General features: G+C 39.9%; 3 protein-coding genes across 8 annotated transcripts; 2 read left to right on the top strand and 1 right to left on the bottom strand.

Moving 5' to 3' along the window:
- The first annotated feature begins 442 nt into the window (after positions 1–442).
- chmp2a (charged multivesicular body protein 2A) lies at positions 443–4,260 on the top strand. Its single transcript, NM_001165070.2, is given in 6 exon segments — positions 443–578; positions 2,135–2,302; positions 2,404–2,583; positions 2,771–2,901; positions 3,070–3,131; positions 3,281–4,260. Coding segments are annotated over 5 exon segments (663 nt in total). The 5' UTR covers positions 443–578; the 3' UTR covers positions 3,403–4,260.
- Positions 4,261–5,042: 782 nt separating this feature from the next.
- Positions 5,043–12,758, bottom strand: msl1b (MSL complex subunit 1b). Of its 6 annotated transcripts, none has more exons than XM_090202124.1 (10): positions 12,462–12,758; positions 10,686–11,461; positions 10,388–10,584; positions 9,979–10,307; positions 8,583–8,647; positions 8,365–8,432; positions 8,053–8,177; positions 7,819–7,891; positions 7,350–7,411; positions 5,043–6,787 (listed from the first exon to the last, which is right to left on the bottom strand). In XM_090202124.1, coding segments are annotated over exons 2-10 (1,578 nt in total). In that variant the 5' UTR covers positions 11,343–11,461; positions 12,462–12,758; the 3' UTR covers positions 5,043–6,785. The 6 variants fall into 6 exon arrangements, with proteins under 6 accessions (XP_090058250.1, XP_021420692.3, XP_090058249.1 ...); XM_021565017.3 differs by having other exon boundaries at positions 11,826–12,508; XM_090202123.1 differs by lacking the exon at positions 7,350–7,411 and having other exon boundaries at positions 12,462–12,562.
- Positions 12,759–20,169: 7,411 nt separating this feature from the next.
- gip (gastric inhibitory polypeptide) lies at positions 20,170–22,135 on the top strand. The gene is made up of 5 exons (XM_036946382.2): positions 20,170–20,950; positions 21,188–21,283; positions 21,402–21,539; positions 21,682–21,778; positions 21,915–22,135. The coding sequence occupies exons 2-5, from the start codon at positions 21,198–21,200 to the stop codon at positions 21,915–21,917; spliced, it is 324 nt and encodes a 107-aa protein (XP_036802277.2). The 5' UTR covers positions 20,170–20,950; positions 21,188–21,197; the 3' UTR covers positions 21,918–22,135.
- The last annotated feature ends 214 nt before the right edge of the window (positions 22,136–22,349 follow it).

Raw genomic sequence — 22,349 nt, 5'->3', positions numbered from 1 at the left:
TTAAACCAAATGCATTTCAAACGTTACACTTTATGGATTTAACGTTAAGTCGTTAATTTACCACCTATTGAGTTCACTCTAAATGGTTATATAATAAAGTCACTGGTCTGTGTCTGTGATTATCGCACGAAGAACATGAACGCCATGACTTTTTGGTACGCTCGATTTGCAAGACACCGTGCCACGAAATTATTAATAAATATACCAATAAATAGGTAATACTGCCAGTCTGTTTATTGACTGTCTCAACCAAGTGTGTTTATTTGGTGTTATACTTACTACCCAGCAGTGAATATTAGTAATTTAACGACTTAAGTGTACACTGCCTAACCGGGACAGAAACGGTAAAAGTCTCCCTTCAAAACAAACGAACCAGTAGCATTTATGACTCAAAAATCTTTATTACGTCACATCCTGCTGGGATAGAAGTGGAGATATCTTTATGCGGAAGTATGTGAAAGAAAACAAATAGGTAGACTATTCCCGAATTAAAACCTTTGAAGACCTCTCAAACAGTATTTTCATTTGCAATTGTCATTATCGTGACATAAACAGCCACACGAAAGACCTCATACACGGTAAGCTAACATTGAATAACTAAGCATGTGACCAACACATTTAATTTGTTACTATGACTCAACTTCTTAGCTTCTAGCAGCTAATGTTAGCTAGATTGCTAGCTACTAAACTAGCAAGGAAACAAGCATTATAGTTTAAACAAAGACAGTACTCTGGTGTAAACGTCTACTCACCAGAGTAACGTAATCAGTCCATTTATATGCCAGTTAAATGATTATACTCCGATCAATAACCTTAAAGAGCAATTTCACAACTTTAACCTCATTTTCATTATCTACTGTAGAATAACAATATCTACATATGTGAAAACGGCGCATTTCTCTTGGGAAAAATAAAGTTCTACCAGTTGACAGTGAAAGTTGCAACATTATTTTCAAAGACTATTGCCCTGTTCAAAACAACTGGTAACTCGGATATGAGGTCAACTCATGACGTCAGTGTTCTTCAGGTCGGAAAGTCGGAGCTCTAGAAAGAGGCCCGAGTTGGATAACCGTTCAAATAGATTTTCCCAATCGGAGCTCGTTTTTTCCCGAGTTCCCAGTTGTTTTGAACGCAGCATTAAAAGCACCAAATGAGATTCGTGGTGACATTTGGAGCAAGAAAATATCCTCCCAATGGCTAGAAACTCGTTGCAGGTTTTGTCAATTAACTTTAATGGTGCTTTCAAGACAACTGGGAACTCGGGGGGAAAAAAAACTAGGTAAAATCATGACCACAGCGATCTTCAGGTCGGAAAGTTGGAGCTCTTGAAAGATGTCCCGTTCAAACAACTCGGAAATCTCCGACTTCAGTGCGTTCAAGAGAAGTGGAAACTCAAGGGAAAAAACGAACTCCTACTGGGAAAAAATAGTTTTTAACGGTCATCCAAGTTGGAAACTTGGGCATCTTATTAGAGCTTTCACTTAACGACCTGAAAATCACCGACGTCATGATTTGACCTGCTTAATATTTTTGTATATATTTTTTGAGTTCCCAGTTGTCTTGAAAGCACTTAATTCTACCATGTCACAGAGAAGCATTTAAGGCCTTATTTTTTTTAACCACAGATCATAAAAATGGGCCTTTTTAAAATCTGTTTAATTTAATTAAAGGTTAACTAGGCAAGTCAGTTAAGACCAATTTGTTATTTACAGTGACGGCCTACCAGGGAACAGTGGGTTAACTGCCTTGCTTAGGTGCAGAACGACAGATTTTTACTTTGTCAACTCGGGGATTCGATCCAGCAACCTTTCGGTTACCTGCCGCCCATTTACACATATGCAGACACTGGCATGGTGCTAGAGATGATGAATATGAGGTTGAAAAGTGGCGGAATTGTCCTTTACTCTTGAATGTTAAAAAGCAGTTAAATCAGGGTCCAGCTATCTAGCTACAGTAAATGTATATAATCTACATTAGCTATAAACAAGAAGTTGTTTAGGTGCAAACAAAACGTATGCATAAAACATATCTAAAATGTGTGCCTCTTCAGGGAAAAACTGGCACATTGTAAGTAATAATGACTGACGAGATAGTTAGATTTGGATTGTTTGTATTTCCTGTTTTTGTTTCTTAGATGGAGTTCTTGTTTGGGAAGAGGAAGACCCCGGAGGAGATGTTGAGGCAAAACCAGAGGGCACTGACTCGGGCCATGAGAGATCTGGACAGAGAGCGACAAAGACTGGAGCAGCAGGAGAAGAAAATCATAGCTGACATTAAGAAAATGGCCAAACAGGGACAGATGGTGAGAGAATAAGGAGGGCAAAGATAAGATGCTGTAAAGGGGAAAAGTCTTGATGCTTTAAAAAATATATATATATTCTCACTCCTCTGTTACCATTACAGGATGCTGTGAAGATCATGGCGAAGGACTTGGTTCGTACAAGGCACTATGTGAAGAAATTCATTATGATGAAGGCAAATATCCAAGCAGTCAGCCTGAAGATCCAGACTCTAAAGTCAAACAACAGCATGGCACAAGCAATGAAAGGTGTCACCAAAGCAATGGCTACCATGAACAGACAGGTGATCGTTTCATTGTATCATTTGATTGATTCCTGTTGAACACAATCCAATTCTGTTTAAGATAACTTGCCAGTAGAACTGTAAAACACTATTAATAACCCAAAATGTCTGTAGTCATTCTTGTTACCAGTGAATTGTGCCAATACATTCTATTGGCTTACATCATATGTTCACTTCCCCTACACAGATGAAGTTGCCACAGATTCAGAAGATCATGATGGAGTTTGAACGACAGAGTGAGATCATGGACATGAAGGAGGAGATGATGAATGATGCCATAGACGATGCCATGGGTGATGAGGATGATGAAGAAGAGAGGTAGGGGGTTCATGACGCAAATCTCCGGCCAAATCATTTAAATCTCAAACCAAAGCCAGTACTACCCCAATTTGATCACATCGTTATTTGTGAATGTCATATTTTTTGGCATACTTATGTTAGCTGGTAAATCTATAGAAACACTAACTCTCTCACTGTTTTATTTAGTGATGCTGTTGTGTCCCAAGTGTTGGATGAGCTGGGTCTCAATCTCTCTGACGAACTCTCAAGTAAGGAACACAGTCAAGTTATTGCGCTTGCTGTTAGTCAAATTTACAACTGCTTTCAGAAAAATCTTGTAGTAGTGATAAAGCTGGTTGTCTCTTCATCAAGATTCCTATGAATACTGATTGATTTGATTTCCTTCCTGTTCATTTAGATCTGCCATCCACGGGTGGTAGCCTCTCCGTAGCAGGTGGGAAGAAAGCTGAACCCCAGCCAGCCCTGGCAGATGCAGATGCTGACCTTGAGGAGAGACTGAATAACCTCAGGAGAGACTGAGTGTGGAAAAACTGGCACGCAACAGCACTTTGGCAGCCTGGCGTTTAATACAGATACACATGTACTCAGCAACTCAAATCTCTGTACATAGATTTATTTGGGTAACACTGGAGGGTTTCAGTGAGAACTCTGTTATGGTATATAAGCTTTTTTGTTGCAGGTATTATTTTTTTGCTTGCAGTATGTTATCTTTAATCAATGACGGATCAGAATCATTATCCATACAATTGTTCTCTTAAAAATATGAAGCATTCTCTTTAGGGGGTATATTTTAATGGCGTTTAAATACACCCAGAGGCATGCATTACACTCCTTGGGTAAATTGAACACTATATTCACTTTAAAATCATTAGACTATCCTATTAAAGTAAACATTTTGTATATTTGATGTACAAGTATCATTACATTTGTACATAATGTCAACTTTTAGTGGTGTGCAGGCATACAGTATACATTGCCAGATAACATTAACATGATTTAGTAAGGGTTTTACTGTTTGTTACTTGCTTGCTTTTTATTTACTTGGTGACTTTGAATAACATAAGGATTCAGAGGTTTCAACAATACCATTATCGTAACGTCCTTTGTGAGTTAAATGGTTTCAACAAAAATACTTAAGTGGGGTAAAATATGTCTACTGTTTGGCAAATGTTTCTCCATGTCAAATGTCCAAAAAGAGGACACTCACTTGATGGTGCCTGGTAAAACTGAAATAGCCTTTTTTATCCTAGGACTGTTGTCATTGAGTTGTCATGATAATCAATGTAATATTTATCGAAAGGGTGATGGAAGGTGTGGTGGTTTGTATAAGAAATTCATATTTTGCCTTTATTCAATAAACATTTTTTTTTACATTTGACAGTAAGGGGTCTGTCTTCAATAGCGAAAAATGTGCTAATTTAGATTCCCTAACCCCCATGACTACATTTGGCTAACAAGATCAATCTCATTTATGTCGTGGTAATACACTAAACTCCCACGGTTTAACCTTGCGTAGAGGTTTTTTAACCACTAGATTCACATAGCTGCTGCCTTGTTTCATGGTGTGTAACGTTTACGCTTACATGCCCATTATGTTCAAACTCAATTATGCCAGCAGCATGCCACCCTGCATACCACTGCTGGCTTGCTTCTGAAGCTAAACAGGGTTGTTCCTGGATGGGAGACCAGATGCTGCTAGAAGTGGTGTTGGAGGGCCAGTATGAGGCACTCTCCTCTGGTCTAATACAAAAATATCCCAAATCCCCCAGGGCAGTGATTGCCCTGTGTAGGGTGCCGTCTTTCAGATGGGACGTTAAACGGGTGTCCTGACTCTGAGGTCATTAAAGATCCCATGGCACTTAACGTAAGAGTAGGGGTGTTAACCCCGGCGTCCTGGCTAAATTCCCAATCTGGCCCTCAAACCATCACGGTCACCTAATAACCCCCAGTTTACAATTGGCTCATTAATCCTCCTCTCCCCTGTAACTATTCCCCAGGTCGTTGCTGCAAATGAGAACGTGTTCTCAGTCAATTTACCTGGTTAAACGGATTAATACAATTATACTATTGGGGAAATCTGAGTTCTCTCCTCATGGATATGGCCTACCATTATCAATTTCAGAACTCGTCAATCTACGAAAAAGAATTGAAGACTAAACTCAATTTTTATTTTTATTCCAAAACAAACTTTTGTAAATTATTTTGTCAACATACAATCAATTATCATAGAACAATATTGAATGTACTCAACACAAATATTTAAATAATACAAAAATAAGCCATGTATTTCATATTTACAACATTTGCTCCTGAAAGCTATGTACAGAAGAACAATTTCGCATTATTTCAAAACCAGCCTGTATGGTGTGGTCTGTAGCGTCGGAGAGCCAGGAAGCCATCGAGCCAAAAGTAAAAATGTTGACGCGATAACACATGACAGAACACAAGCTTAACATCGCCAGGTGCTCGATGCCAATATCGTTAGATATAGCTAGCATTTAAGAGAAGGAAAATACCCAGCATTAAGTTTGTGCACTCTAGCTGATTAGGCTACTCTAATGCCAACCCATGTTTTCCAAACTGATATCCATCTCAGTTGTCTACTGCAATTTGTGATGTCATGGGGGAAAAAACATCCTAAATTGAAAAACACGAGCAAATTCCTCACAGAGAATGTTCTAGAAACAAGGCAGTTGTCTAAACAAAGCAGTGTTTTTATGAATAATGCAGCCAGAGTCATGCTTTCGAAATTAAATCAGATATTACTCTTCTCTGAATTGTACTCAGCGGAAATGTTTAATTTACAGATCTACCATGCTGATAGTTGATATAGCCTGGAACAGAGTTGTCACCTCAAAAAAGACCATGCAGAATCGCATGATTAGCATACTGTAGAAGACACATGGTTCTCAAATTAATTTGACATTTTTTTCTGCCAAGAAGTACTCATTTAAACAACCAACTTCTCTTCATGATGCAAAGTATGGACAATCATTTTAGCATCAGAAGAGGACATTTCTCATATTTACTGCATTTGTGATTAAACATACATGCAGAGTGAGGATCAAACATATATCCACACTTTAGTGCACAATAATAAAACCTTTTGCTTGAAGCGGTGTCCACACAAGGAAATATTATTACAGTTGATACACAGACAGGGAAAATAGTTCAGTTTCAATCTAAGCAAAACACCGAGCATGTAAATGCCAATGGAGCTTCCAGCATACAGGGTTAGTTGTAGCAATGTGCATATCGTACAATTCAAGCACTGACATTCAGTCAAATCGGAAAATATCACTTCTCTTACCCTTTAGATCACAGTCCCCAAGTTAAGTCAGGTTGACAACTATGTAACAATGTAGTAATGATCAAAAGTTACACATTTTAGTGATGATGCAGTAATTAAGTATTACATTACACCAAATTCCAAAACATTTGGGAAATGTTTGTGCTCCCCAGGTTTGCTTCACAGAACATGCTTATTACTAAATAGTTACTTACTACAGACATTAAGTAACAGTTGTGTTTTACCTTACAATCACAACGGCAGCTTTTCATTTATTTTGAGTAGATTGGGCACCAAATTTACCATAGCTAACCAATTTGGTAGCCATTTTCTTTATCTCCAGCAGCTCCGTCTCCAGGCCAGCTGGCAAGTAACCACACGGGAAGACAGTGGTTTACTTTTCCACAGACTACTGAGAGGTGCCTGCTACACCACTGACGGCCTAAACCCACAAAATGAAACTTTTCACATCTGGGAAAGGAAGGGTGTGCTCTCTCTCTTGCATGACACACGCAGATACCACCTCACTTCCGACAGGTCCGGTGTGGTGTGTGTTTCTTGGGCACCTCAATGCGGCAGCGGCTTCGCTCGTCAAGCCAAGGCAGGTCAAAGTTCCTACAGAGGAAGACACATTTCAGCAATTGAAAAGTTGCCTGGAGAAATCAGGGAAAGGGGAAGGTCACCGGGAAAATAGGACCCCTGTAACTTGAAAAGCATTTCACATTGGGTTATCATTCAATTGGCACATCATGTGCAAATTGTTTTCAGCATGCAGACATGTTAATAATAATATTGATAACTGTTGGAATGGACAAATGTATAACATTTCTTATCTAGGAAAGTGCATTATTGTTTTTTTTGTCTTTGTGAATTTTCTTTAAAAGGATTAGCAAAACTACTGGTATTTACATATCCAGTGTCAATATTTACCCCTTCAGATTCTATGTTAAGGCCCTCACCATGTCTTCAAAATGGCATTAGTAAATCATTCATGAGACCCTTTTTGAATTTACACCAGTGTGCATTCATATTAACCTGTTTTTGTAAAACATCTTCTTTAAGAACAGAGGAAAGAATAGGCAAGAAAATGATTGACTTTGAGACGAGTGTTTTGGGTGACAAATGTTCAGTTTACTTAACTTAAAAGACATACTTATGGGGAAGAATAAATACTTGCATTTTGATGAAAGGTCTTTCTGTGAAACTCGCCCTGCCCCGCCACCTGCACCATGGTACCATCTTGAAAAATAAATTATGCATAGTAATGGATGAACTCAAGCTAGTGGGCGTAATGATTCACATTCCTAACTTATCCCCTAACTCACTGTACAAAGAAATGTCCAGCGAAAAGCCGAACAGAAAAGTGACCCTATAGGAAAATGTCAAAACCTGACAAAAAAAACACAAAAAAAGACAAACAAATAACATCTCTGCATATGAATGGTACATCACAACCTATATCCTTTGCATGAAAAATACATCTATGCATCTGTGTGTGTTTGGACCAGGTGCTTGGAAAAGGGTGCCATGATAAGATGATTCCGGCATGTTGAACTGAAACAAGTGTTGCAGAGAGAGAGAAAGAGCGAGAGAGAAAGGGAGAGCGAGAACTACTGGTGGTGGAAATCATAAATACAAAGACTTACTGTTGAGTGAGCTTCGGCAATGGCCGGCCAAAGGCCACCACAGGCAGGAAAGGGGTGATGATTATGGACTCGACTAGAGAAGGGAAAGAAAAGGAATCAAGAGTGTCTGCGCGCAATGAAAACATCGCTCGAAAAACTTTTGCAACTAAATTAACAGTATTAAAGGTGATGCAACTTCATGGTTCTGAGAAAAAGACAACATGTTTACACAGCAGATGAAGTGGCCAGTCATACCATCTTCAGTGTCCGGGTAAAACGACGAGACCTCTGGCTCACTTTCCTGGATCCCCTTCTTCTTGTTCATGCGCTGCTGCAGACGCTGAAACATGCGCTGCTCGCGGATACGCTGAATGTCCCATCTACAAAAAAACAGGACAGTTACGGAGGGAAGATGAGAGCGCAAGGAAAGGATGAAAACGCTGGTGGCTCAATGTAGTAAATCAAGATTGAATTACACAAAAACACAAAAGGAGCCTTAGTGTGTGAGGATAAAGATGGTTCATGAGGCATTGAGAGTAACTTCAAAGTCGTAAAACCCATTTGTACCTTTTTCTCCTCTTCTCATCCAACTCCAGCTTTGCATGGCGCTTCAAAAAGACACTGTCTTCCAACATCTTGGTATAATAACACAAAAACATGGTTGATGTGGTTAAGGACCATTTGCATGGACAAATGACGAGGAGAATATTGTGTGGTATTACTTTATTTTTGACTTTCTCTATACAATTCTGTAATTGTATAGCCTGTGTGCTCTCCTCTCTCACCTCTGGGATGACACTGGCAGCTTCCTCATCCAAGGGCTCCATAATGTTTTCCCTCCAAGAGGGGACTGGAAGACAGAACAGTGTATACAGTGGCAAGAAAAAGTATGTGAACCCTTTGGAATTACCATGATTTCTGCATAAATTGGTCATCAAATTTGATCTGATCTTCATCTAAGCCACAACAATAGACAGTGTCCTTAAACTAATAACACACAAATTATTGTATTTTTCTTGTCTATATTGAATACATAATTTAAAACATTCACAGTGTAGGTCGAAAAAAGTATGTCAACCCCTAAGCTAATGACTTCTCCAAAAGCTAATTGGAGTCAGGGGTCAGCTAACCTGGAGTCCAATCAATAAGACGAGATTGGAAATGTTGGTTAGAGCTGCCTTGCCCTATAATTTTTTTTTGTTGCTACTCTCCATAGGAGTGGCCGTCCTGCAAAGATGACTGCAAGAGCACAGCACAGAATGCTCAACGAGTTTAAGAAGAATCCTAGAGTGTCAGCTAAAGACCTACAGAAAACTCTGGAACATGCTAACATCTCTGTTGACGAGTCTACGATACGTGAAACACTAAACAAGAATGGTGTTCATGGGAGGACACCACGGAAGAAGCCACTGCTGTCCAAAAAAAAAACAATTGCTGCATGTCTGAAGTTTGCAAAAGAGCACTTGGATGTTCCACACCGCTTCTGGCAAAATATTCTGTGGACAGATTAAACTAAAGTTGAGTTGTTTGGAAGGAACACCCAAGGCTATCTGTCCGCCAATTGAAGCTCAACAGAAGTTGGTTGATGCAACAGGACACAGAAGCAAATCAACAACAGAATGGCTTCAACAGAAGAAAATACGCCTTCTGGAGTGGCCCAGTCAGTCCTGACCTCAACCCGATTTAAAATGTTGTGGCATGACCTCGAGAGCGGTTCACACCAGACATCCTAAGAATATTGCTGAACAAACAAAAAAATTTCCTCCTGACCGTTGTTCAGGTCTGATCCACAACTGCAGAAAGCGTTTGGTTGAGTTTGTTGCCAAAGGAGAGTCAACTAGTTATTAAATCCAAAGGTTCACATACTTTTCTACCCTAAACTGAATTTTTACACAGTGTGTTCAATAAAGACATGAAAACGTATAATTGTTTCTCTGTTATTAGTTTAAGCTGACTGTGTTTGTCTATTGTTATGACCTAGATGAAGATCAGATCAAATTTGATAACCAATTTATGCAGAAATCCAGGTATTTCCAAAGGGTTCACATACTTTTCAGTAAGGGACATAAGCCTAATTATGACTCTACTTGGATTCTACTTTATTCTTCTTCATTGTGAAGCAATACTACACAGCTTTACACTTAGAACTGAACAACTGGCTTGTGTGGTAGGTCTACTCACTGGCCACAACCTCCTCTTTCTTTGGGGATGGGGATGGCTCGCGCTGGGGGGAGGGGGGAGGCTGATGCCAACGACACAGGTACATCTCAGTAGTAGACATGAAAGGGAGCTCCTCCATCCGAGCGGTGAGCTCCGGGTCCTCATTGCTCGATTGCAGAGTACCCCCCTCTACCGCTGACCGACCAAACCCTGTCTTCTCCGGGGTCTCTTTATTGCGCAGCTCCCTCTGATGGGGAGAGCCAGCTCCACACTCTGACTTAGAGGGGGCGAACTTGGAGCCTTTGCCCCCTCGTGACTTCTGGATTTTGGAGTCCAGGAAGCAAAATTTCCTGCTTGGGCAGAGCAGAGAGATTAGTGAATGAAAGAGTTTGACTGAGAAGTGAATGCAGAGTAGCATTTGGGATGTTACCTTTTGAGGCCTTTGTCTCCTCGGCTGAAGGGGAGTGACCTAGGGATGGGAGTCTGGGGGCTGTCACCCACTTCTAGATCCCACAGGTCCTCTTTATCTGGGGTCCAGGGCTCTAGCGGCTGAAATAGGCGCTTATCACGTGGGTCTTTCCTCGTCAGCTGCAAACGGCGCTCCATACGCTCAATACGCGCCAGCAACTGTGTATGCAGACATGTTTTTATAAATGATTTGGTTCTAAAGAAATGACAGACTTACTGTCATCTAAAAACAATTAGACACTTCCAGATACTGTGCATACCGTCTCCTTGTCCGCTTTCAGCTCATCTATCTCCTTGTCCTTGGACTGCAGCTGTTGTTGCTGTTGTTCAATCAAGTCCAGCTGAAGCAGGAGAATCTGCTGGAGGCAGGTGGCCTGTGTGTGGGGGTTAGCAGGGGTTTTCCTGATGTTCCTCCACTTGCCCTCTGTGCTGAGCTCAATGGATGCAGTGTTGACAACTCCTCCAGTGGAGACCCCTCTGGTGCTCTCATCAGTACCAGCATCCTTGGAGTTATTGTTTGAAACCAACTCTGTATTATCCATACTGTCACTCAGAATGAGTTTACCTTTAATTGGGATTCCCTCACCCCCCATTTGTCTGCCGGAATATGACAGCACCCCGGTGCTTCCCCAATTGTCGCCTTGAACCAGTGCCCCTTCCGCTTTATTTTGAGCAGCCACTGGGGTCCGAATGATGTAATTCTGGTCTAGGAACTTTGTTTTGCTGAGGAGCTCCCCTCCAGTCTTGTGGATTGCCCCATGTACGTCATGGACATCAATGACAAAGTCACAGGATTCTCTCTTGATGGTTATGGAATTCACGACGTTTGCAGTTCCCACTTGTGATTTGTCAAAGTCAAGTTTCTCTGTGTCCAGCTTAAATCCTGCATTAGCAAACAAAGTTGATCTCATAGTCATGGCTAATAAAACGCAGGTGTTATTGAACTAACATGACAGAATAACTGCTGGTCTTGCAAAGCAGTCAAGTGTCATTGGAGTCTATTTTCTGTTTCATTGAGCCTGGATCAGACTTCGTCCTGTAACAGAAAGAAGTGTTTATCAGTTTTGAAACCAACATAACAGTTAACGGGTCTAAATAACAGACGAAAAGTGCTAGCTAGCTACGCTGGGCACCATGTTGCTCCATCACTGGCAACCTCGACACTAGCTACTACAACTGACTGACGCATAAAATACTGCACTGCGTCTGACTGCTGAGCTTCATTTTTACCAGTTGTACATCTAAAAACATTCACAATTTCAGCTAGCTAACTTACTAACTGTACGGGACAAACAAGGTAACAAAAACTCTCCCAGCATCTAGTTAGCATTTAGCTAGCTAACTAGCTTGCTACGTATGGTCTATTATTTTCCAATCGGATAAAAATATAGTTTGCACACCCTCATGGTCCTGCAGGAAGGTTTGGTAGTTAGCCAATTATATTGCAAGCCACGAGGACGCGCGGGGATATCGTTTGACTAGAGTGGCTCGTGCTTTAACAAGTGATAGCACTTCGACATTTCCTCCATTTTGGTCCTGCACGCATTGATGAAAAACATTATAGTACAGACCCCTTTCTGTGTTTGCAAACATTGCCGCACGAGGGCGATAAGCGCAAATTGGTGGGAAAACAGAGGGGAGTTCTTATAGAACGCCAGCAAAAAAAGCATCTATTTACATGTTGCATGAGTGCATTTCACACTTCGTTTGGATTTTAAGGCTCGTATTAAATGTCCTGCTTAATATAATGTTTGGGTCATCATCAGAAATTAAGCACATTATACTTCAAAAAACAACAGCACTTCAACCAATAAAATGGCTCTCCAGCTAGCCTTTGCTACAGCCTAGCAATGAGCGATAGCATTCTAGCTAACAACTGCTGCATCCAAAATAGTTATTTTGCCAAGATCATAACCAAATATAATCTTAGCGACTCTTCAAGCAATAATCAAAATACAATTGTAAGAGTATGAGAACACAAAAAAACAATTTTGTTTAGACTGTTGAACGGGTGCAGATTGACATGGCTTTCTTACAGCCGCGCGCATGTGTCCGTGACGTCACTGTGTCGCGTACTGGAAAAGGGTCGCAGCACAGACTCGCTGCATGCGATAGGGATGTAGAGGACCTATGTAACACACCCTACTGAAAATAAGTTATCTTAGTTTCAAATAGCATGGTATTTTGTGTTATCCTTAATTTTTGAACGTCAGTTGGTTAATTTTCCAATTTTGCAGACTATTGCGCATGCGTAATTACGCCAAATGTTTATGTTTTGGGAAGAATGAAGTTGCAGAAAAGCTTTAGTAGGGAGCGTTGAGCTGGAAACGCTTAATAAAAGACACACCCTCGTCCACTTAATACCATTGGGGGAATCCACGTCGCCATCTTGGTGGACGGTCCAAATGATTAGCCAAGCAAGGGAAGTTTGCAACGTAAACCCACGTTTGTAGTCGGTTTTGCGAGTGTACAATTATGTTCACTTCGAGGCCTGATACTCGCGACGATTGTACTTCCATTAAGAAAAGTCAGCGAAAACTTAAACATCAATGGAAAAGTCAACATACAACTAAGTAAAAATGAATGCAAATAAGTAAAATTGTGCTACGAATGAAGATCACGGCACAAACACGTCTCGTAAAAAGTTCATGTTTGGTTATCTTTTGGTAGAAAATTCCTTCAGAAGTTCCAGCTAGGCAGGCTAATATTTGCTAGCTATCATACAGTAGGTGTATATTAAATTGTTTAATATTAGTAGACAGGCCCACAATTGACTGTAGCACAAAGCGCCCACCAGTTACAGGTGGATGAAAACAATCATGGGATGAAGGAGGGAATTTCCAGCCAAGGGTGGTCCATTTAAAAATAATTCCTCCCTCACCCTGTAAGTATATACTCATCTGACGTCATGATACGTCATCAGAAGTGTCCACTTAATTTGAGGCCTGAGGGGGGTAGGGTGGGTCTTAAATGACTACACCCTCCTTTCAAAGAGCGAGTCCTCGCGCTAGCTTGCGACTTCTACGTCTTACAGGAACGCGTTCACCGGCCAAGCACACGCACTGTCGCGGATGCAAGGTCCGATCCCACTTCTGACACCAGTGTAATGAAACGGCAGGGCTCGAACCCTCTATCCCGATGTCCAGCACGCTATCGAAAGCATGCTCGAGCGGCAGTCGAACTCAGCACTCATAAACCCAGGGTCGTTACAATATAGGTATGATAGCTAGACAATTAATTAGCCAACTGTTAGCCTGTCCAGATGGAACTTTCGAAGGAAAATGTTTTCTACAACTTCCAAAAGCTAACCAAACAAGAACATTTACCAGACGAGTTTGTGCATTAGTACAATTTAACTTATTTACATGCGTTTTTACTTAAACTTGTATGTTGACTCCATATTGACGTTTAAGTTTTGGCTGGCTTCTTAGCGGATGGACAAAACAGCGCAAATTGAATTATGGGGCCATTCAGGCACAGAAGTGAACATAATTGTACACTCGCTAACGCCATTAAAGCTGAGGGGCTTAAGTTGCAAATTTCCCTTGCTTGGGTAATCATTTGGACCGACGACAAATGTGTCCATGGAGATTCCCCCAAGGGCATAAGGTGAGGGTGTGTCTTTCATGAGTTTGAAAAGCATAGTGTCTGCAGGTCTTAGCTCCTCCCTTGTACTTGATTTATGAATCCCTGTCACCTGGATTGTCTTGATTGAAAGGAAAAACCTGTGGACACTTGGCCCTCCATGGAATGAGTTTGACACCCCTGATATATACTGAATAAAAATATCAATGCAACATTCAACAATTTCAAAGATTTTACTGAGTTACAATTCATATGAGGAAATCAGTCCATTGAAGTTCTTTAGTCCCTAATCTACGGGTTTCACATGACCGGGATGCATACAGTACCAGTCAAATGTTTGGGTTTTTCTTTATTTGTACTATTTTCTACATTGTAGAATAGTAGTGAACACATTAACTATGAAATAACACATGGAATCATGTACACTGTCTTATTGTTGTGACTTAGATGAAGATCAGATCAAATTTGATGACAAATTTTTGCAGAAATCCAATCCAACACATATGGAATCATGTACTTTTTTGTGGGCTCCAAAAAAGTGTTAAATAAAAATATTTTATTTTGAGATTCTTAAAAGTAGCACACTCTTGGCATTCTTTCTTAATGAGGTAGTCACCTGGAATGCTTTTAAATTAACAGGTGTGCCTTGTTAAAAGTTAATTTGTGGAATTTGAGCCAATCAGTTGTGTTGTGACAAGGTAGGGGTGGTATACAGAAGATATAACTATTTGGTAAAAGACCAAGTCCATATTATGGCAAGAACAACTCAAATAAGTAAAGTCCATCATTACTTAAAGACATGAGGGTCAGTCAATTTTAAACATTTCATCAAGCGCTATAAAACTGGCTCTCATGAGGACTGCCACAGGAAAGGGAGACCCAGCGTTACCTCTGCTGCAGAGGATAAATTCATTACAGTTAACTGCTCCTCAGATTGCAGCCCAAATAAATGCTTCACAGAGTTCAAGTAACAGACGCATGTCAACATCAACTGTTCAGAGGAAACTGTGAATCAGGCCGTCATGGTCAAATTGCTGCAAAGAAACCGCAGCTAAGGGACACCAATAAGAAGAGACTCGCCTGGGCCAAGAAACATGACCGGTGGACATCTGTCCTTTGGTCTGATGAGTCCAAATTTGAGATTTTTGGTTCCAATCGCAATGTCTTTGTGAGACGCAGAGTAGATGAACGGATGATCTCCGCATGTGTGGTTCCCACAGTGGAGCATGGAGGAGGAGATGGTGTGGGGGTGCTTTGCTTGTGACACTGATTTATTTAGAATTTAAGGCACACTTAACCAGCATGGTTACCACCGCATTCTGCAGTGATACACCATCCCATCTGGTTTGCGCTTAGTGGGACTATCATTTGTTTTCCAACAAGACAATGACCCAACACACCTCAAGGCTGTGTAAGGGCTATTTGACCAGGAAGGGGAATGATGGAGTGCTGCATCAGATGACCTGGCCTCCACAATCACTTGACCTCAACCCAATTGAGATGGTTTGGGATGAGTTGGACCACAGAGTGAAGGAAAAGCTGCATTTGTGGGAACTTCTTCAAGACTTTCGGAAAAGCATTACAGGTGATGCTGTTGGAGAGAATGCCATGAGTGTGCAAAGCTGTCATCAAGGCAAAGGGTGGCTATTTTCAAGAATCTCAAATATAAAATACATTTAGATGTAACTTTTTTGGTTACTACATGATTCCATGTGTCATTTCATAGTTTGTCTTCACTATTATTATACAATGTAGAAAATAGCACAAAAAAAAATAACTTGAATAAGTAGGTGTCCAAACTTTTGACTGGTACGGTGTCTCTTGGTCACAGATACCTTTAAAATAAATGGGCCTCAGGATCTCGTCATGGTATTTCTGTGCGTTCAAATTGCCATAGATAAAATGCAATTGTGTTCGTTGTCCGGAACGCTTTCCTGCCCATACCATAACGGAAGTTGCGAATGTAACTATGGTTCTACGAATAACGTCAGTACAGTTGAAAGTACAGTTTAAGTCAGAAGTTTACGTACACCTTAGCCAAATACAGTTAAACTCAGTTTCACAATTCTTAACATTTAATCCTAGTAAAAATTCCCTGTCTTAAGTCAGTTAGGATCACCACTTTATTTTAAAAATGTGAAATGTCAGGATAATAGTAGAGCGAATGATTTATTTCAGCTTTTATTTCTTTCATCACATTCCCAGTTGGTCAGAAGTTTACATACACTCATTTAGTATTTAGGTAGCGTTACCTTTAAATTGTTTAACTTGGGTCAAATGTTTCGGGTAGCCTTCCACAATAAGTTGGGTGAATTTTGGCCCATTCCTCCTGACAGAGCTGGTGTAAATGAGTCAGGTTTGTAGGCCTCCTTGCTCGCACACTATTTTTTCAGTTATGCCCACAGATTGTCTATAGGATTGAGGTCAGGGCTTTGTGATGGCCACTCCAATACCTTGAATTTGTTGTCCTTAAGCCATTTTGCCACAACTTTGGAAGTATGCTTGAGGTCATTGTCCATTTGATAGATCCATTTGCGACCAAGATTTAACTTCCTGACTGATGTCTTGAGATGTTGTTTCAATATATCCACATAATTTTCCTTCCACATGATGAGGTATATTTTGTGAAGTTCACCAATCCCTCCTGCAGCAAAGCACCCCCACAACATGATGCTGTCACCCTTGTGCTTCATTTTTGTTTCATCAGACCAGAGGACATTTCTCCTTCTGAGGTCTTGGCTTATTTATTTTGATTTTCCCATGATGTCAAGCAAAGAGGCACTGAGTTTGAAGGTAGGCCTTGAAATGCATCCAGAGGTACACCTCCAATTGACTCAAATTATGTCAATTAGCCTATCAGAAGCTTCTAAAGCCATGGCATCATTTTCTGGAATTTTCCAAGCTGTTTAAAGGCACAGTCAACTTAGTGTATGTAAACTTCTGACCCACTGGAATTGTGATACAGTGGATTATAAGTGAAATAATCTGTCTGTAAACAATTGTTGGAAAAATTACTTGTGTCATGCACAAAGTAAATGTCCTAACCGACTTTCCAAAACTATAGTTTGTTAACAAGAAATTTGTGGAGTGGTTGAAAAACGAGTTTTAATGACTCTAACCTAAGTGTATGTAATCTTCAGACTTCAACTGTACGTTTTAAAACCTCTACCCATACTGTGACTGTAGCAAACATGTTCTTGCATGGCAAGTGGGTCAGGTGCAGTGGCGACCTGTCATTCAGGGCAGGTAGAGCCCCACCTGCCTGACCTGTTGAGCAAAAAATATAATGTTGCCTGTTTTGCATGTTATTTTGGCATTAATACGTGTCACATATCAGTTTGCAAACAATGTCAAAAATAAAACAATTATTGAGTTAATAAAGCCGCATACAAACATGGTCTCTTTTTTGCTTTCTTGAGAAAGGCAGCTCCAAAATGCAGGTTTTTCAGCCTAGTTCAGTGCTTGAACTAATGGCACCCTTAAAGATTATTGTAAATAACATCTACCAAAATTAAACCACAATATGCCCCCTTTATTTATCGTACGGTTCTGACTTGGTGTACAGGGAGAATACTGTAAGAACGGTCTAAGTTCTGAATTCTGTCGCTGTACATTTCAAAAGTGCTGAACAAATAGGTATATTGACTATGTCCATCCTAGCTCGATCATTAATGTCTTAACCGAAATTATGTATTGTTGTTGTAATTGATTTAACTTGCCATCATTTGTACATCTCAGTAGAAACCACATTTGTTTAAGCAAGTAAACCATATCAGCTATGTTTTTTAAAAAGGCAGTAAATGAGGCTGAATACAATGTTTTTCTGCCAGACAAGGCTCTGCTGATAGCCAGGTGTGTAAGTGGTAAGGTGTTGGAATTGCTGTTGGGACTTTGTTGTTGGGACAGCTTTATGTAGGCCCTAACAGTTAGTGGGCACCGTTTGTCACCCTTATAGTCCAATTCATGTATTGTTTAGGGTTGTGTTTTGTTATGTATACAAACATGGTATACATGGCATACAAACATGGTCTCTTTTTTGCTTTCTTGAGAAAGGCAGCTCCAAAATGCAGGTTTTTCAGCCTAGTTCAGTGCTTTCTGTGGTGGTGGGACAGCCAGCGATAAATACGGAGCGAAGGGGTTGGTAATGTTCTGTAGTTGCTCTGTGATTGGCTCAGTGTTCTTTCACTCATGGGAAACTATGTCACCACAAAATCTACGGGAGAACTCAAGAGTTCAAGCTCCTTTGGTGTAGCCATAGAGTTACATTAGAAGTGCCCATCCAAGAAGGCTCAAGGTCATTGGCCATAGATAAAATTATGTCAAATCACTTTATATCTACATTAGCTTTGATTTGACTGATCATGTCAACATCATACTTTCAAAATCTTAACTAGTGAGCTAGCAGTTATCATCATTAATCAAGTCTACTGGCAAATTTTTGAAGAGAAATTATAGATAAAACTTATCGGTGCTCATCGACCATTGGACATAAACATTACACAACAAGTTGTAAATCGCAAGTTCAACAATAAGTGGTTTGGAGGGAATCAGTGGCTAACTGCAAGCATTGCAAAGCAATCACTAGCCAGCTATTCAGTGGAGTTGATGTGTGGTCCAAGTCTGGGCTTAAAGATCTCTTTTCCAAAGAATAAACATATACAATTGGCCATGCTGTCAATCCAACATGACTTCTACTGCTTTCAAAACAACTGGAAACTCTGAACTGGGAAATATCAGACTTCAGTGAGTTCAAGACAACTGGGAACTTTGAAAAAAATGACCTCCGACTGGGAAAATACATTTTGAACTGTCATCCAACCCGGCATTCCAAATCGGGAACTCTGCCTTCTTTCTAGAGCTCCGACCTGAAGGTTACTAACGTCATGATTAAACCTTGTTTTTTTCCCAATTTTCTTGAAAGCAACATAAATCCAGAGAATGCCAGACTTTGATGACAAAGTTTGAAGACAATATTTTCCCATGAAGGACCCCCGCGCCACCTTCCTTTTCAAGTGAGCACAGCACAACAAGATGAGTCCAAAAATGTGTTGTTTATTGCTGCATAAATTCTGTACTATGCCAGGGAGATATGTATACTAAGTGTATGTTGTGTAGTAAGCTGTTCGTAGCCCATGAGCCTTACCCTAATAATTTGGTCCCCTTTCCCCTCATAATTTGGCCTACTGTTCTGACTTGGTGGTGCAAATGTAGCCTATAGCCTGTGTCATCATTGAATATTATAAGATCTTTCATTGTCTGCTTACAGTGGTCTCCAAAATTACTGGCACCCCTGACTGCCAATGCACAAGCAATACTTTAAAAAATATAAACAATATAATAATAGAGATAAACTCAAAATATCAACATGTGACAAATACTGTACTTTATTAATGTTTCAATGGAACCAACCAAAATAATTTATTGATTTAATTAAAAATCAATGTCCTCCAAATCAAGGTTTCACATTTAATGGCACCCTTAAAGATTATTGTAAATAACATCTACCAAAATTAAACCACAATATGCCCCCTTTATTTATCGTACGGTTCTGACTTGGTGTACAGGGAGAATACTGTAAGAACGGTCTAAGTTCTGAATTCTGTCGCTGTACATTTCAAAAGTGCTGAACAAATAGGTATATTGACTATGTCCATCCTAGCTCGATCATTAATGTCTTAACCGAAATTATGTATTGTTGTTGTAATTGATTTAACTTGCCATCATTTGTACATCTCAGTAGAAACCACATTTGTTTAAGCAAGTAAACCATATCAGCTATGTTTTTTAAAAAGGCAGTAAATGAGGCTGAATACAATGTTTTTCTGCCAGACAAGGCTCTGCTGATAGCCAGGTGTGTAAGTGGTAAGGTGTTGGAATTGCTGTTGGGACTTTGTTGTTGGGACAGCTTTATGTAGGCCCTAACAGTTAGTGGGCACCGTTTGTCACCCTTATAGTCCAATTCATGTATTGTTTAGGGTTGTGTTGTGTTATGTAGTGGATTTGCTGGGATGTGTCTCAAAGCATTTTTTTTTGTTTGCCACACCAAGATTTACATGCTAAAATCGCCACTGGTCAGGTGATTCTCTTCCATCACCAATATGTCACACCTGTGTGCTCTTTATCCTGTACTAATAAACATTTCCATGTTTTTGCTTTTAGGGATGAATACGAGGGCTTAGTTGACATTCGGCCGGCAAGGTAGAGACAACGGGGATGTGTTGGTGTTTTCTGCTTTCTCTGTGATGCATATTATTGACATTTTTTTTCTTTCTGCATTGTTAGGAAGGGCCCGTAAGTAAGCATTTCACTATTAGTTTACACCTGTTGTTAACAAAGTATGTGACAAATACAATTTCATTTGATAGGTGGGTTTAGCCTTGTCACTCCTTCAGCAACCTAAAATGACCATGATGAATAAAAAACAAACAGTAACAGCATTAGCATATTTACCATTACACCACCGTTCATATGTAAGACAAATCATGTTTTCCGATCTCAAGGACCATTTTAGATTTAAATTTAGCTACACGTAACCCAAAACAGGTTACAGCATTGAAAACATTCACCTTTTACTTCATTCCCTTATCTTCTAGTGTGACCATTAAGCTGTTCACGTCTCAATTGTTTCCCATCTAGCACCATTCAGATTAGCCTAATAGCCCAGAAAGGTTTCCACTGATCATATTAAGGGTAGTTACCTCCAATCTAGGGAACAATTTTAAACATCCTATTATTTTACTCAGTTTTGAATTTATTAGAAAGCTTGCTTATCGGAAGTATGTGTATATTATTGCCCTAATGTAGTGGAACTAAGGTGTTATTCCTGTTGATATGCCAGTGTTGCCACAAATCACCTCTGAGAAACTGTATAAAAGGACCAATGTCTTGTAGCAATTCACAAAAAGCCTGCATCTCTCACTGAAGAATATCCATTCACAAGGTAAGATAGTTTTCAAAATATACCCTTCCAGTATTCTGTTGTTCCAATTATACATTTCTGCTTAATACATGCATTCTTGTGTCTAGCTTACCGTATGTGTAATACATTTACAGAAATATAACAGTTATTTAGAAATATAAAGGAACCCCTGTATTGTTAAGTGTAAGACATTCTCCACAATTGCAGGTTTTTTTCTCTTCCTGACTTTCTCTGCCTCTCGCTTCTCTCCTCGTTTAGTTTTGTCACCATGAAGGTAGCTTTGTTTTCACTGGTGGTTCTCTGCGTGGCTGGGATGCTGCGTGCTGAAGTCCTGTCCCAGTCTGACGAGAACAGGTAAGATTCCCATCCTGCGTTTGAGATGTCTGATCATATTTCCTTTTGATGTTGAGTCCCCTGCATTATCAAATATGTCCATTCCTCTCGCATGTTTGTGTTCATGTCTGCTTGTTAGTCTCACGGAAAATGGACAGGGTTTGGGGAGAAGATACGCAGAGTCAACCATCGCCAGTGACATGAGCAAAATCATGGACTCCATGGTGCAGAAGAATTTTGTCAACTTCCTGCTCAACCAGAGAGAGAAAAAGAGCATGTAAGTCAAATTGGCTTTGAAATTACTATAATTGCTATAGTTCAGAACTTGAGATATGCAGAAGCTGAATCGGAGAGATGTGCAGAAACGGAGAGCAAATTCAGCCACTGGCAACGATAATAATAAAATAAAACTGTCATAGGTCTAATGTCACTCCAGAGGAAGATCCAGAGGCTCGCCTGTACAACAATCTCCTGAAAAAGCTTGCACTGTGCATACGCAGCAAGGGACAGATCCATGTGAGTTCATTCTGTGAACTACTTCAATAGAGTAAATTGTAGTAAATATAGTAAATTGTTGCCAAATTATTGGTTGTGTCATATTGTTTTTATTATAATATTTTCACATTTGTTTCCTCACTACAACCGAACACAGTGATGTTTTGAAGAATATCAACAAATGATCGACATTGGTGGGAGAGTAATGCAAAGAGAAGTCAACAAAAACATTATGACAATTTGGAGGAAAATGTATGCTATCTATTTTTGTGTACACAATATATATTGTAAAGTTAGAAATATGAATCCAGCATCTCTGAACTTTTTCATAAATAATAGCTAAGGGGAAATAAAATATCTTGAATTAAAAAACAAAAATTGGCCTCACTGAGTTGTTAATTGCATCTAGCATTTTGCACGAGATAAACATTTCACAAAAGTAAAATCTTGAATTGCAATATTTTCACAAATGTTCACATTTTTCACAAATGTCACACCTTAAAGAGTCCTACTGGTCATATTGAAAGAATAACAAGGTCCTTTGCGTATCTTGAGAGGAGGCTTCATATACAGTGCATTCGGAAAGTATTCA

This window comes from Oncorhynchus mykiss, chromosome 16 (genome assembly GCF_057628025.1).
Source record: "Oncorhynchus mykiss isolate SJ-2025 chromosome 16, ASM5762802v1, whole genome shotgun sequence".
In the NCBI taxonomy this organism is placed as follows: Eukaryota; Metazoa; Chordata; class Actinopteri; order Salmoniformes; family Salmonidae; genus Oncorhynchus; species Oncorhynchus mykiss.
Note: the sequence above shows the minus strand (reverse complement) of the source record. Positions and strands in the feature narration are given on the sequence as shown.

Bases quoted from the DNA above. Each gene is read 5' to 3' on its own strand.
- gip (XM_036946382.2), top strand. From the start codon at position 21,198: ATGAAGGTAGCTTTGTTTTCACTGGTGGTTCTCTGCGTGGCTGGGATG. The intron at 21,284-21,401 runs GTAAGATTCCCA...TCTGCTTGTTAG, and splicing joins TCCCAGTCTGACGAGAACAG to TCTCACGGAAAATGGACAGG. The intron at 21,540-21,681 runs GTAAGTCAAATT...AAACTGTCATAG, and splicing joins CAGAGAGAGAAAAAGAGCAT to GTCTAATGTCACTCCAGAGG.
- msl1b (XM_036946385.2), bottom strand. From the start codon at position 11,342: ATGACTATGAGATCAACTTTGTTTGCTAATGCAGGATTTAAGCTGGAC. The intron at 10,308-10,387 runs GTAACATCCCAA...CTGCCCAAGCAG, and splicing joins GGAGACAAAGGCCTCAAAAG to GAAATTTTGCTTCCTGGACT. The intron at 8,648-9,978 runs GTGAGTAGACCT...TCTGTCTTCCAG, and splicing joins GAAAGAGGAGGTTGTGGCCA to TCCCCTCTTGGAGGGAAAAC.